At 36.2% G+C, this 15,272-nt stretch overlaps 1 protein-coding gene across 1 annotated transcript in view; it reads right to left on the bottom strand.

The window, feature by feature from the left end:
* Nucleotides 1–3,239: 3,239 nt before the first annotated feature.
* Nucleotides 3,240–15,272, bottom strand: part of LOC129263233 (uncharacterized) — a 51,880-nt gene continuing 39,847 nt past the window's right edge. Inside the window, exons 9-14 of the mRNA XM_054901153.2 lie at nucleotides 13,824–13,974; nucleotides 13,040–13,169; nucleotides 12,440–12,553; nucleotides 9,879–10,036; nucleotides 7,691–7,949; nucleotides 3,240–7,095 (exon numbers count right to left, since the gene is read on the bottom strand). Coding sequence (XP_054757128.2) covers nucleotides 6,901–7,095; nucleotides 7,691–7,949; nucleotides 9,879–10,036; nucleotides 12,440–12,553; nucleotides 13,040–13,169; nucleotides 13,824–13,974 — 1,007 coding nt within the window. The 3' untranslated portion in view covers nucleotides 3,240–6,900. The remainder of the gene's footprint in view (nucleotides 7,096–7,690; nucleotides 7,950–9,878; nucleotides 10,037–12,439; nucleotides 12,554–13,039; nucleotides 13,170–13,823; nucleotides 13,975–15,272) is intronic.

Below are 15,272 nucleotides of genomic sequence, written 5' to 3'. Positions count from 1 at the left end.
ATACAAAACACACTTGAGTGCCATTATACGAATAGCTAAGGTGTACATTAGAATAACAGAGGTGATTGATACAATACACAATTGAGTTGAAGATACACACAGTTCACACTTAACCTATTTCTAATTTAAAACATTCACATTAGCATTTGGTGATAAAAATAATTTAAATAAATAATATTTCACTCTATGTACAGAAATAATCATCCCATTGTATAAAAAGGTATGCAATCAAACAGTAAAAAATCAAAAGCTAATATATTCATAGCGCAATGATAAGGCTGGATTATCAATAGCTATGGGCATCACGTGTAAACCATCAGCACATGACAAGAGTATAATTTTATCGAAGTGGGCCCAGCTTAACTCAGAGGCCCGTATTCAGAAGTCAGGTTTAACTTGGACCATGGTCTAACTCTGTGCTAAAATTATGGGAGCCAAAAGCTAATAAAAAATCTGCTTATATTGTATATTTCTTATATTTACCTTCCCTTTGGTTTCATAAGTAAGAAAATATTTCAGATATATCATTCTGAGACAGTTATAAATGATTTGAGTGTCATAAGAGTTAAAATATTAAACAGGTGCTAATAAAGACTTGTGCCCGAATTGCCTATCCATAGTTAAACCACAACTTTAAACCCGACTTCAGAATACAGGCCAGAAAGGCTTGAATAAATTCATCTTGAATATAAACGTTCCAATAGATGATATATGTACTAAAGAGTCAGCAATATAATCAAATATTTTCATCAAAACAACATGTACAATGCCTAACAGTTATCCAGACAAAGGATGTATCATGACACAAATGACTGTAACTTTTACAGACTTTGTTATAAGCTACTGAAATCCTTGCATCTGATTGGTTGAGATAAAATTAGACAGTGAAAAGCACAGACTTCTTCTTTCGTGAAACACTCCATAAATGTCTGCAATCATTTGCTAAATGCCAATGACCAATCTAGGGTTCCATAACACAAAGGATAGTGATTAATCGTACGCTTGATTTTCATGCTTGATCGTACGTTTTGTACATTGTAGTCAATGCAATCAGCCGTAGAAAAATATTTTACAATGTGCTAAGCTTTGTGTAACGGGCCGCTGATCATTGTTTCATGCACACTTTTTTTTAAACACTGACAATGAACCAGTTCTATTGTATCAGGTGGGTGTTTCGTAAAGCTGTTCGTACGAACAACTTTAAGAACGACTGGTGATCCTTTCTTGTGGTAAATGGTATATTCATTGGCGATGGTTAAGCGCGTAAGAAAGGTTCACCAGTCGTTCTTAGTCACTCTGAACTTACGAACAGCTTTATGAAACACCACCCAGCAATTCCTTGCAAACTTTATAATCGCTAATTTGAAAGAGCAATTCTGATTGGTTCGTAGTCAGTCTACTGAGCAAAATGCGCATGCAACGATGGTCTTGATAGGCCATTCCATTTAGCGATTAATCGCAGACCTTTGTATAACGGGGCCAACCTCAAGATATCTGCAATTCCGAGGGCCTAAATTTTCCATCACTTGCATCAGTAATGAGAGAATGTTCGACCATGCACGTCAACTTTTCAGTTGTTTAAAAAATGTTTTCAAAGGTCTGTATTCAAAGCTTATCTTTCACAACTGAATACACAATCTGGTTTAAGCATATTGTGAGCATATGAAGACAGTAAATGTAACATATATTAAGTAACATTTCAGTGCAGTGTGTGAATACAGTTACCATGTGCAAATAAGGAAAGGAAACTTGGTATCAAGTGATCTGACATAACTTTTTCCTGACATAATGATGTAAATACTGTTAATCTCTTAAAATATTTACCAAAAAAATGTAATTATCATTCATTAATGAACACTTCATCACGTGGATCTCAGTCAGGCCCTTTCCTAAAGCCATTCGTAAAGTTACAAATAATATTACAAAGACTAGAATATTGAAATTCAAAATACAAAAAGTGAATTTTGTCTTGTGAAATTGAAAAACACAAAAGCAAAATTTGTCTTGTAACCCTGGCGACCAAACTGAAGATTACATTTTTTCAATTCCATGGTATTCCAAGAAAAAAATGAATGAAAAGCTTGTTGCTTCTCTAAACAAGTCAGATATCAAATTGTATAATTATTGTGACAAATGCATTTTGATCCTCTAAAATATTGAAATTAAAGACCTCAGTCTTACATGTTTACACTTCATATCTTTATCAAACGTAATTTCATCCAAAGATAAAAATATAATATACATAATATGTCTATTAAATGTTATGGCTACGTGGTCAATATCTTGCACTGTGGCACAAGAAACTTACATGTATATTCCATGAACTACAATATTTTAGGGTCATAATATTGTCTTGCATAAGGAACGCTCAACAACATAAATTCTGCAATATTTTCTCACATTTTTGTTGTCGTTATTTTGTTATTTCTGAGAAAGTCTTTTTGTCACCACCTAGATTCAACAGAGCATTTATCAACATATGTGGATTTTGAGTTAAGAAAAGTAGCAAGATGCATTAACTGACAATAATATACCATTCTGTAAAACAACTCCAAAAATGCATCACAGATCCTTTAATTGCAAAAAAAATAGTATTTTAATTGACCTAACAATTCAAGCTGTAATAGGACATAAATTAATCAATGTGAATTGCATTGACCGTTTGACAGCCCTATAACGTAAGTTGAAACAAATATTGGACAGATAAATTGTAACACTACATGTAGTTCATCAAAATATGTGTGATTTAAAAAATGCAATAGAAATGAATTCATTGAATACAATGTCAATGGAAGGATAAAAATGAAGTAGATTTGAATCAGTCTGACCTCTGTTATGCATTCTATCAATTTCATTCTAGTCGCATAAAAAGTTAATACAAGAAAATTTCCTGTTCATCTTAGCCGTCAGAAAAAAAAACACCATATCTAAATGCATTTTACATTATCACAAATAAAAATGGTCAGCCTGAGGTCCTAGAACATACATGTATCTATTACCTTGTGGATAGTACAAAATAATACAAACCATTAAGGGCATTAGTAATAACTATACGCATGAGTTACCGTAGGAACAGTTCTAACATGTGTGTGTGTAATTATTCTAATGCCCAAGCAAAATGTTGTGCATTATTTGTTTTATAAGATAATGATGCGGATCCTTGTTATTTGATGAACCGATCTCATCTCAAAACCAAAACCGGTCAATACAACTAGTCATCAGTACCATTCATTAGCAAATTTTACATATTGTTTATTTCTTTATTTTATCTTATTTTTTATTCATAAAATTTACTTATAAAAGGGGGCCTTCACCCTACAAGCTCTGCTTTTTAGTTGGTCTCCTTCCCTTTCGATTTCATGGTATTATTGTATTATAAAAAATGATTTAAATGTTATATTTTGTAAATATGTATATTGAACTATCATTGTAAATGTAAAAAGATTGAAAGAGAAAATAAATGAATTGAATTGAATATTGGCTAAAATATTTGACAGCTCACATGATAGATTTCAGCCAATAATTTCATAAGGATCTATCATAATTCATGTCATTATTATGCTGAAGGATCATATCTAGTTTTATATCCACTTTGCCTACTATCAGATTGTCTGTTATTAGGGCTACTGCACATATGGTCTAATTTTCACTATGTATAGTTATTATTTTGTAAAATATGGGAATATTGACGCCTCATTCATTTAAAAAAATGCATTTCAAGACTCTAAAAAAGTGTACACAAAGTCGTAAAACCGATCTTGATTAATGGTAAATCCTTCGAGTGCATTGGTTACTATTCAAGTGAATTAATGAAATATGAATGTGTATGGCTGAGTGCAAATTTCTCATGAAATTCATTACATGCTTCATGCATTCAATTTAGTGAGTAAAGCAGTGAGATGTGGGGAGATGTTTTTACAGGACTAAACACACACAAAAAAAGAGGAATCACGTCAAATGAATTTAAACGGACATGATTGTAAGTGTACATGAAGCTGCCTAATACATTTGTCAAAACACACGTCGAGCTATATTACAATTGTTATTGCATAAAGGTGTATAATGTACTGCAAAGTTTGAATTGATTGCGAGAAAATGCCCTCGGTATTTACCAGTGAGAGCAGGGCCCCGTCTAACAAAGAGTTACGTTCGATCTGATCAACCACAACCACGGGCGTAAATCCGTGACGTCATGCTATTCAAGTGTGGGGGGGGGATGGAACAATAAATCATCTCCCCCTGAACAGTAGGTGTGACGCAAGGATTTACGCCAGTGACCACAACTATGGAAAGCCAGCAACGTCAACATCTAAAATGCAGTTTGTTCAAAATATTTTCTGGATGTGGTGTATGATCATGCATACATTGTTTTCTTGAAAATTAAGTGTGCTTCTCTTTGTTTACAAAGGACATCATGCAAATGTCCTGTTTAAAATGCTGGATTTCCATATAATTTAAGATGATCAGATCAATCGTAACTCTTTATAAGACGGGGCGCTGATATGAATAGCAACTTTGGTGAATTGTAAATGAATAGTGAAATAAAAAATCAGATATAGAATAAATACAAGGCATAAAAAAAAATGATTACATACAGGATTTCATTTCGCCAACATTTATCAGTCGGACTTGAAGGTGTATACTGTGTAAAGATCTGGGGCCTGTCTTACAAAGAGTTACGATTGATCCGATCAATCGCAACTATGGACGGCCAGCAAAGTCCACATATAAAATGCATGTTTGTTCATAATTTGTTCTAGATACGAATTTATATCCATAAATTCATTGATTTCTTGACAATTTGGTGTGTTCTTGTTTGTTTACAAAGGACATTTCACAAATTTCCGGTAGAAAAAATTATGACACTGATGGATTTCCATAGAGTTACGATTAATTGGATCAATCGTAACTCTTTGTAAGATGGGGCCCTGGGATAACATTCCAAGTGGAAACTTCAAACACTGATATCTGAATGGTCCCATGCATACACTTTGATGCAAGCTATTATTAAGAGGAAGGTTACGTCTAGATTTTAATCAATTACATTTTGAAACTTTCAAATTTGAGCTGCAGTAAAGCCAGAGAACATTCCGGCTGTTTGCAAGTTAAGCACAATTCTAGGCACGACTCGTGACACTTTCCTGTGGTGTAGGATACATCCAATATTTTCACTGGTGTTGATTTAGCTTCCAAAAAAAAGGGGGGTCACCTGTCATCATAAAAAAAATACAAGGAAGCTCAGGGCGACTTTGCCTTCAAAATGCTCAAAAGAAAACTTGGAAATAAAAATATTAAAGCTTCTCTAATGTAGCAGATCCAGCCAGTGGTTTGCGAAAAGTGGCCCCTGAAAATTAGAAGAAAAAAAATTGCCTGCCAGTCATGAGTGAAGTCATTCTTAACAGGGAATAATTTTGCTTTACAAATTTGAATAGCATTTTTGGTCATAAGAGAAAAAGCTCTCAACTCAGTAATGTACAGTCCTATGTAAAAGTATGCTATACAAAAGACTTTATGCGTAGTAGTCTTTCAAAAATGTGGAGCAAATTGCGATGAGATACCAGAATAATTATTCCCTGCTTAACTTACAAACAGCTTTATGCAACATCCACAAGTAAATGTATACTTTGTAGGAATATGCACTCATTGAAACGTTTGTGCGCCAGGATTGTGGCCGGCTACAGCCACAGAGTGGCCAACCCTTACGGAATATTGATGAGATGTGTTCTAATGTAAATTCAGTGTTGACTTCCCGATTGAATGACTGAGCGAAAAGCTTTTGTTCACATGTTTTGTTTTGTTAGAAAACATTTGGTTCAGCTGTTTGCTTATTCACATTGTAATTTCTTATCTGATAAATATTCCCTAGCAGTTGGCATCACTGCAGCCTAGGAAACATGAGACAATGAGCAGATTGGGCCCTCTGTCGAGTGGATACAAGTACTTCATAACTTGAATTATTATCATTAATTATCATTAGAACATTGTATATTTTCCTATAAAGGCAAAACAGCAGAAACAGGGACAAAGTTTGGTTTGAAGGAGTTTATGGTGTGGTCTGTACGTTGGTGTTGATTTAAAAGCAAAAAAAAAAAGCCATGGCATAAATAACTAGGATGACGACGAGCAGATTTTTTATAGAGACATTTATCTGGGGAAAAAACTTCATTCATCGCTTTAAGAATCATTCTGAAGCCATCAGAACCTTGAGGGTATTGAAGCTTTGGGCATTTTCAAACAAGTAACAACATTAAATTTCATGTAGAGTAGATCATGCATGTATTGCTAGATACTGAATGAGTGGAGGAACTGAAGACTTTAATTTTGCATTGCTACAACCACTTCTTGAGTTACAATGAGACATCCTTCTAAAGCTATCATAACCCTAAGCTTTTGAACCTTCCGCACAGGACCTCTGCCTTCCGTGTAAGTTGCATTTAAATACTGGATTAAGATACGGACAAAGGACATATCTTTGATTTTTTATAATCAAATCTTACGTTGTTTGGAAATGACTTCTTAGGCTATCAGTTCCCTAAGCAATTGGAGTCTTTGCACACGGTCGAGTCTGTCATTATCGGATACTTTCCGTGTAAGACTTATCTAAATACTGGATTAAAATACGAACAATGGACATTTTTTGGTATTCTATAACCACTTCTTAAGCCGGCTCTAAACACCCTTCTAGAGGCAGCAGCACTCTTAGCTAATGGAGCCCTCTGAACAAGATCTCCGCTGTCATTACCAGATGCCTTCCATGTAAGAAGTACTTAAATACTGGATTAGGATATGATAAAAGGACATTTCTTTGCATTTTATAACCGCATAGGTAGCCTCCAGACACCTTCTAAATCAAGCAGAACCCTAAGCTATTTGATCCTCTGATCAAGATCTCCGCTGCCATTACCGGATGCCCTCCATGTAAGACGTATCTAAATACTGGATCAGGAGGCGAACAAAGGACATTTCTTTGCGAGTGTTCTCAAAGATGATTTCCGGTTGGTCCGAGATACATCGGAGGCAGTTTGGCGCCATCACCATCGCGAGGTTGTTGACGTCCATCTTAGTCATGGCTACGTGCTCATCGAGTGCAAAGATCTGACACCAAAAAAATAACGAGTATCGATGATGAAGAATTAACTTCAGTTCTGTTCTCATAATATAAAGATTTGAAATCAATCATACAGATTTACAATCAATCACAAAGGTTTGCAATCGAGAGCAAAATTTGCAAACAATCTGAAAGAATTTCGGCAAATGGTACCGTTAGACATCACTGTGTACAGCCCCAGATCCCACTGCTTATAGACATGTCAAGTCTCACATAATAGGTATGAGACTCCCCCACTGAGGGCTCTTGCTCATCCCCCCTTCCCCCCCCCCATATCTTTCTCACGCCTGTGTCACAGCCTATCCTATAGCTATACATGTACATACATTGTACACAATGTCTGGTCATCTCACGTCAAGTCATGGTTCTCCGCCTGAAATCTCACACATCGCTGGTCTTTGAACTTGGCATCTCTATTTTTTATACATGTACCACAGCAATAATCCCCAGGGACATGCAACGATCCGATGATCCGGGTAATAATAATTTTAAAAATGTAAAGTGCTTAGAAACAAAAAGAATTGATTGCTATACAAATCTTACCATCACTATTTTATCATAAACCTTATCATATATACATACCTGTAGGAACCGGATAAAATGAGTCAGGACATGGCGGTTCAGATACGGCAGATCGTCGACGACCTCGAGGGCGCCGTTCTTATCGTTGCACGTGAGGATGCACCTGTCGTAGAACTCGTTAGGGATGAGAGGCATGTAGAGGTCCCGATACCATTGTTTGAGGAGGGAGGCAGGGACGTGGGGGTCAGAGCACTCTGGGTGTACCCATTGGTCACATTTGAGCTTCAAGCTGTTGACCTCGTCGATGTCACCGGGTACCCTAGATAGGGGGAAAAATTGAGGTTTAGAGGGACTTTTAATATTATCTTTGTATGAGTTAAAGGTATTGTTTAACTTTGTGAGCAGCCGACTTAAAACATTCTCAAATTAAGATGAAACATGTGTACAAGTGCATGTATTAGAACTAATAAACCCTGAAAACAACCATTATTGAGAATGAAAAGCTAAAACTACAAGGCAAACCCCAATTTTGTAAATAGGCGTCTTATAGACGCTTAAATAGTACACATAAGGTTAGTGTATGGGATGAAATTAAGATGGTGTTTTCGGCCAATTTATATTTCAATTTTTGAAGCACTAAATAATTATTTTCGAATGCAATTTTTTCTGGGCTTCTTTTTTGTAACATATCACAGACACAGGTGACAAGTGTGACCTTCTAGCTCATATTTTTTTTCAGTCAAACCAATGTTAACCAAAGCATTACCGAGTTACTGATATCATTATCGAGTGCATCTTTTGTATTAGTCCTTGTATCATCAAAGTACAGTTGGAAGTTGTTAATTCTAATGAATATAAACACTTTTTCTTCATATCGCTTTTGAACTGATTGAGGTCATTATAATCATAATCATTACAATTATCATTATAGATGAAATAGAAAAATATATAACCATCTTTGATTTCATGACCAACATCAGTATGATTAGTTCCAACCACAATGATATGATAATAATAATTGTTGTCATCATCATCATAATCACTACCACCACCACTACCACAACCATCATCATCATCACCATCATCACCATCATCATCATCGTCATCATCACCATCATCATCACCATAATCGCCATCATCATCACCACCATCAATCATCATCATCATCACCATGATCAACATCATGATCAGCAGAACCATCATTATCACCATCATTATCATCATCAGCAGCACCATCATTATCACCAAGATCAACATCATCATCATCACCATCACCACCATCACCACCATCATCATTATCATCATCACCATCATCATCGCCATCATCATCACCATCATCATCATCATCATCACTAGCAGCAGCATCATCATCATTATCACCATGATCACCATGATCAACATCATCATCACCATCATCATCACCATCATCATCATCATCAGCAGCAGCATCATCATTATCACCATCATCATCATCGTCATCATCATCACCACCATCACCATCATCACCATCATCATCATCATTGCCATCATCATCATCACCATCATCATCATCAGCAGCAGCATCATCATCATCACCATCATCATCATCATCAGCTGCACCATCATTATCACCAAGATCAACATCATCATCACCATCATCATCACCATCATCATCACAATCATCATAATCATCATTATCACCATCATTATCACCATCATCATCAGCAGCACCATCATTATCACCAAGATCAACATCATCACCATCATTATCACCATGATCAACATCATCATCATCACCACCATCAATCATCATCATCATTACCATCATCATCACCATCACCACCATCATCACCATCATCATCAGCACCATCATCATCATCATCATCATCATCATCATCATCATCATCATCATCACCAGCACCATCATTATCACCATGATCACAACATAATGATTACTATCATCATCATCAGCAGCAGCACCATCATTATCACCAAGATCAACATCATCATCATCATCACCACCACCATCACCACCATCATCACCATCATTATCATCATCATCACCATCATCATCGCCATCATCATCATCATCACCATCATCACCATCATCATCACCATCATCATCATCATCAGCAGCACCATCATTATCACCATCATCATCATCACCACCATCACCACCATCATCACCATCACCATAATCGCCATCATCATCACCATCATAACCATCATCACCACCACCACCAACACCACCACCACTCCCACCACATACCTAAAGATGCCTTCACACCGCTGCCCTTTCAACCTCAGAACCTCCTCAGACAGTACAACCACAACCCAGGGCAGGGAGTACTCCGGGAAACGATCTTTCTGAAGCTCCATCGCCTCTTCCAGCGTATTCCCAAACAAAGAAGGAAAGAAGATGGAATTCTGAAATGGACAAACAAAAAAATGAATAAAATACCACATTTCTTCTTTAAAGACACCACCCATAACATCAAATTGCTTCCTTTTTTTTCCAACTGGTATAAAAAGGTGAGATTTTTCTTTCAGAGTACCGGTAAGCCCCCAGACTGCCTATGCAATTTCCTGTTTGGCTTTTTGACTTGCTTTAATCAAAACTGACAGACTACAAAACCTTCGGGCCCCGTCTTACAAAGAGTTGCGATTGATCCGATCAATCACAACTATGGACGGCCAGCAATGTCAACATCTAAAATGCAAATTTGTTCTAAATATTTTCTAGTTACGATGTATATTTATACATTCTTCATTCTCTCGAAGATTCACTGTGCTTCTCTTTGTTTACAAAGGACGTTGTTCAAATTTCCTGTGCACATTTCCTGAAGAAAAAATTGATGGATTTCCATGTACTTCAGGTAAATTGGATCAATCGTAACTCTGTGTAAGACGGGGCCCAGTCATGAGGAGAAACCGTCGTTGTAGAAGCCAAACCCCGATTACGAACCATGGAACACCTAAATCACCCTGGGCCAGTATCTAAACATGCGTTTCTTGACCTCGATGGATCCGAAAAAACTAAACCGCAATTACATATGCAGCAGGCCAGTTAATTAAGTATCTAAACATGCGTTTCTTGACCTCGATGGATCAGAAAAAACTAAACCGCAATTACATATGCAGCGGGCCAGTTAATTAAGTATCTAAACATGCGTTTCTTGACCTCGATGGATCAGAAAAAACAAAACCGCAATTACATATGCAGCGCGCCGATTCAAGCAAACTCACTTGCCATCGCATGCAGTCATTTTATTTATTTCTCTTTAATAATTTCCTTATTTCGGGGCCGATTTTCTTCGTTCGAAACTGAAAACAGAATAACATTGGATTTCAAAATACAATATGCCTTTGAAAGCTTGATTAAATATCAAAATCAAATAATTTATTTAAGAAAGGCCTATTACAGGCAGAGCTGCTCTTACGTAATATCACAGCTGTTGTGGTTTAACCCCAGGCTTAATTGGCCTGCCGAGAAACGTTACATAAGGGGGATTATCGGGCGATCCAGGGTTGATAGCGCTTGGGAATGAAATATCTTGGTTCCTCCAAGGATTTTGTTATCGGGGTTTAGGACCGTAGCAAAACCATCAGCTGGTGCGCCGAATTCTGCAACGAGGGTTTGACGTAATGGCTCTACTTGATACATACATCACGATAAATACTGAAGTAATTTTCATCAGCCAATTAACTATCAGCATCCCCCGAAACACCACATTCCGAAAGCTTCCAGTTAGTTTCTTTGCACATTGTTCAAGATCCCATCATACAAACGAGTTGTGATTGATCTGGGGGCCCATCTTACAAAGAGTTGCAATTAATCTGATCAATCGCAACTATGGAAAGCCAGCAAAGTCAACATATAAAATGCATGTTTGTTCAAAAAGAATTCTAGATATGAATGTACATTCACAAATTCATTGATTCCTTGACAATTTGGTGTGTTCTACTTTGTATACAAAGGACATTTAACAAATTTCCTGTAGAAAAAATTATGACACTGACGGATTTCCATAGAGTTACGATTGATTGGATCAATTGTAACTCTTTGTAAGACGGAACCCTGATCAACCTCAACTGTATCGAAATCCATCAGTGTCATAATTTTTCCTACAGGAAATTTGCACAATGTCCTTTGCAAACAAAGAGGAAGCACATTGAATTGTCAAGACATCATTGAATGAATGAATATACATCACATTTTTAATATAAAACATTTAGAAGAAACATGCATTTTATATGTTGATGTTGCTGGCTTTCCATAGTTGTGGTTGATCGGATCAATCATAAATATTTGTAAAACGGGGCCCAGGTTTATGCTCTATACAATATACTCTATACGTACATACAATATACAGACTTTAACTGAACATAATATGGCTGGGATAAAACCTCAGGGGCCCGTTTCATAAAGGACTTGCAACTGTTGTAACTTTGCCATAATGGCAACTACCATGGTAACAGGGCTCAGCAGCCAATCATAATAAAGGTTTCCATGGTAGTTGCCATAATTGCAAAGTTACAAAAGTTGCAAGTCCTTTATGAAACAGGCCCCTGATCTCAAATTTCAATATATTGAAGACAGCTCAGGATAAGCTAGTTATAACATGGGTAGCAACCTTCTTTTGCCTCGAAAGAGTTCTTCACAGGTACCAGGAGACTATTTTCAGACAATATAAGACTGCCACCACTGCTATATTTTCAAAATACAGCCTTTTCTAAACTGCCCACAATTTTTATTTTTTTATTTTGAGATACAAGGTTTCATCAACCCAGCCATACAACCATACATGTATATTTGATATTTGATGTTACCTTTGCTATTGCGATTTCATCTGAAGTGATTTTCTTGTTGCCCTTCCTAGCCCCAAACTGAGCGACCCTGTCCAATCGTTTCATACACTGCTCAGCATAGTCTTTCACTGTCACCTGTGAGATACAACACAAAAACAAATTAAAATAAAATAAAATTTGCAATGTATTTCCAAAAATGATCACTTTGAACAAATTTCCTTAGATATGTCATAATTTTTACTTTCTATGTAAGCTTAAACTATGAAAACTGATTTTTTTGTGTGGCTTTCTCCAAATAATTGCACAATACCCAGCCCTGCTGAATTCTTGTCCTTGGATGTTCCCTATACAGTGTATTTCTTGCTGTATCCATTTATTTTCTTCAGTTTTATTTCACTGCGATTAAGCATTCCGCATTTTGCATAACTAAAAATGATATCTATCATTATCAAATGATACATGATTATTTTAAGTTAGTCTTAAGGTTAAAATCAAGTTCAGGAAAACATGATAAGGTAAAAATCAACCAGACACAGAATTCAAGGAATTGAGATTAAACGTAAACGTTAAAATAAAATTCAAACTCAAATCGATGCAATAAGTAAAAATGATTGAACAAACCTTTCTAGTATCAAAGTCTCCTGATAAATGTTTGACAATGAAACTCTCTAAGTAGGGATAAAACGACACGGAGGGAGGAAAGAAGAAGAGTAGAATAGCCATCAGCTCCCAGCCTGAACGTAAGCTGTCCCTACAATGGGAAAAAAAATAAATTCAACATAGTCAGTACACCGATAGAATCAAAGTCATGTGAAGAGCTAAGCAAGTATAACAATTACATTTATATAGTAAAGTTATTATGTGCATGTACTCAACTGTACATTGATATATTTCCTTTCAAAACATTTTAGTTTCTCTGTATAAATAAAATTATAGGCTAATATATATATTTGTATTATTAATAATTGTATTATTTTAAACCTAACTTTACACAGTCAATGAGAGACCACACACAGTGTTGGGTCTTGTTTCATAATGACTTGTTAAAATAAAAATGCCCAATTGCTATTTAAGTTCAAAATTAGCCAATCAAATTACATGATTTCAGTAGCTTTAAACTGTTATTGCAAATTTGTTATTATAACAAATTTATGAAATGGACCCCCAAGGCAGTTCCCTCCCCCTAAAAAATAATTGATTTCTCCAAACCCAGACTTCAGTAAACACCTTCAAGGGCAACCTGAAAACATACCGGTTTAAGAGTTCTTTTTGATAGACATCGACTTATTGTTCAGACATGTATTATATGTGAATAGCTTTTGTTGTTGTTCTGCTCTGAAGCGCCTTGAGCATCTAATCAAGATGGAAAGTGCACTATACAAATCTCATGTATTATTAAACTTACTCTTGGTAGTTGTCCGATGTTTGCCTGCAAAGCTGAATGTAGACCTCATCTCTCAGTGCAACGATTGACCATCCCTTGACGACCAGGTCAAGCAAGGCCGTGTCCCTGGTATGACCCTTGATGACCCGGTCACCCATGTAACATTGGGTCAGTAGAAGGTCAAAGGTCAAGGAAATTTCAGATGACATTCACATTACATGTATATGTATGAAATGGTTTGTGTCGTGAATATGTCTGGAAACTTTTGGACTCTCACTTTTCAAATCAGAGGGCCATGGGTTCAAATCTCATGAGCGACAGTATTTTTTCAGCAAGAAATTCATCCGCATTGTGCTGCACTCAACCCAGATGGGTGTTTCATAAAGCTGTTCGTAATTTGAGAGCGACTTTAAGAACGACTGGTGATCCTTTCTTGAAGTAAATGGTACATGTATATTCATTGGTGATTGTTTAACACATAAGAAAGGTTCACCAGTTGTTCTTAAAGTCGCTCTTAACTTACGAACAGTTTTATGAAACAGCCCCCATAATGGTAGCTCTACTGAAGCCAGGCTAATCATGCTGCATTACTGTTAAGCGCTCAAAAGACTTCTGATATATCATAATAAATAATCATACTTGCTTATGTATCACATAATATCTCTTCATAAAGTAAGCATTAAGCACTCCATAAGCAAGTACAAGTACCATTATTATCATTTCTTCTGAAGTATATTTATTATATTGAATCACACAGCCCTCATTTATCGGAAAAATGTAGACAATGAATTTTCAGAAGAAAATGAAGTTAAGCCTGCCTCCATAGTCTTTAATTTCATTAATATTGGAACTTAACTGTACATGTACAAATACTCAAGAGGTTTAGTAGTTGAGCCATGAACATCCAAGGCTTTTTATTGTAATTATATTTTAATTACATTTTTTCTTTTTCATTTCCAGCTTCCCACATCTATTTATATAGCCTAACGTGAGACAGTTCTAGAGGGTAGGGGTTTCAAGGTACTCTATGGCCCGTATTCTGAAGTCAGGTTTAACTCAGACCATGGTCTAACTCTGTGCTAAAATTATGGGAAGCCAAAAGTGTCAAATGTTTATAAGTTGTATGTTTCTAACATTTACTGTGCTCTTTCCTGATTCTTCAATGGTGAAGACAATCATCTATTTATACTTCCTAGACAATTATGAATGATTTGAGAGTCAAATGAACTGAAACATGATTATCTCTACTGTCAGTGAAATTTTATGTAACAATTGGCTATCCATACTTAAACCACAACTTTATACCTGAGTTAAACCCGACTTCAGAATACGGGCCTACATGTATGTATTCTTTCGTGTGCATGAATTGGTCCCGAAAAGTACCACCCAAACACAACGTTCAACAAGCGTGTTCTTGTTGTCTTCAAGAGAATGGGTGGTTCCTTTTCGGAACACAAACATGCACACGAA

This window comes from Lytechinus pictus, chromosome 6 (assembly GCF_037042905.1).
Source record: "Lytechinus pictus isolate F3 Inbred chromosome 6, Lp3.0, whole genome shotgun sequence".
Classification (NCBI taxonomy): Eukaryota; Metazoa; Echinodermata; class Echinoidea; order Temnopleuroida; family Toxopneustidae; genus Lytechinus; species Lytechinus pictus.
Note: the sequence above shows the minus strand (reverse complement) of the source record. Positions and strands in the feature narration are given on the sequence as shown.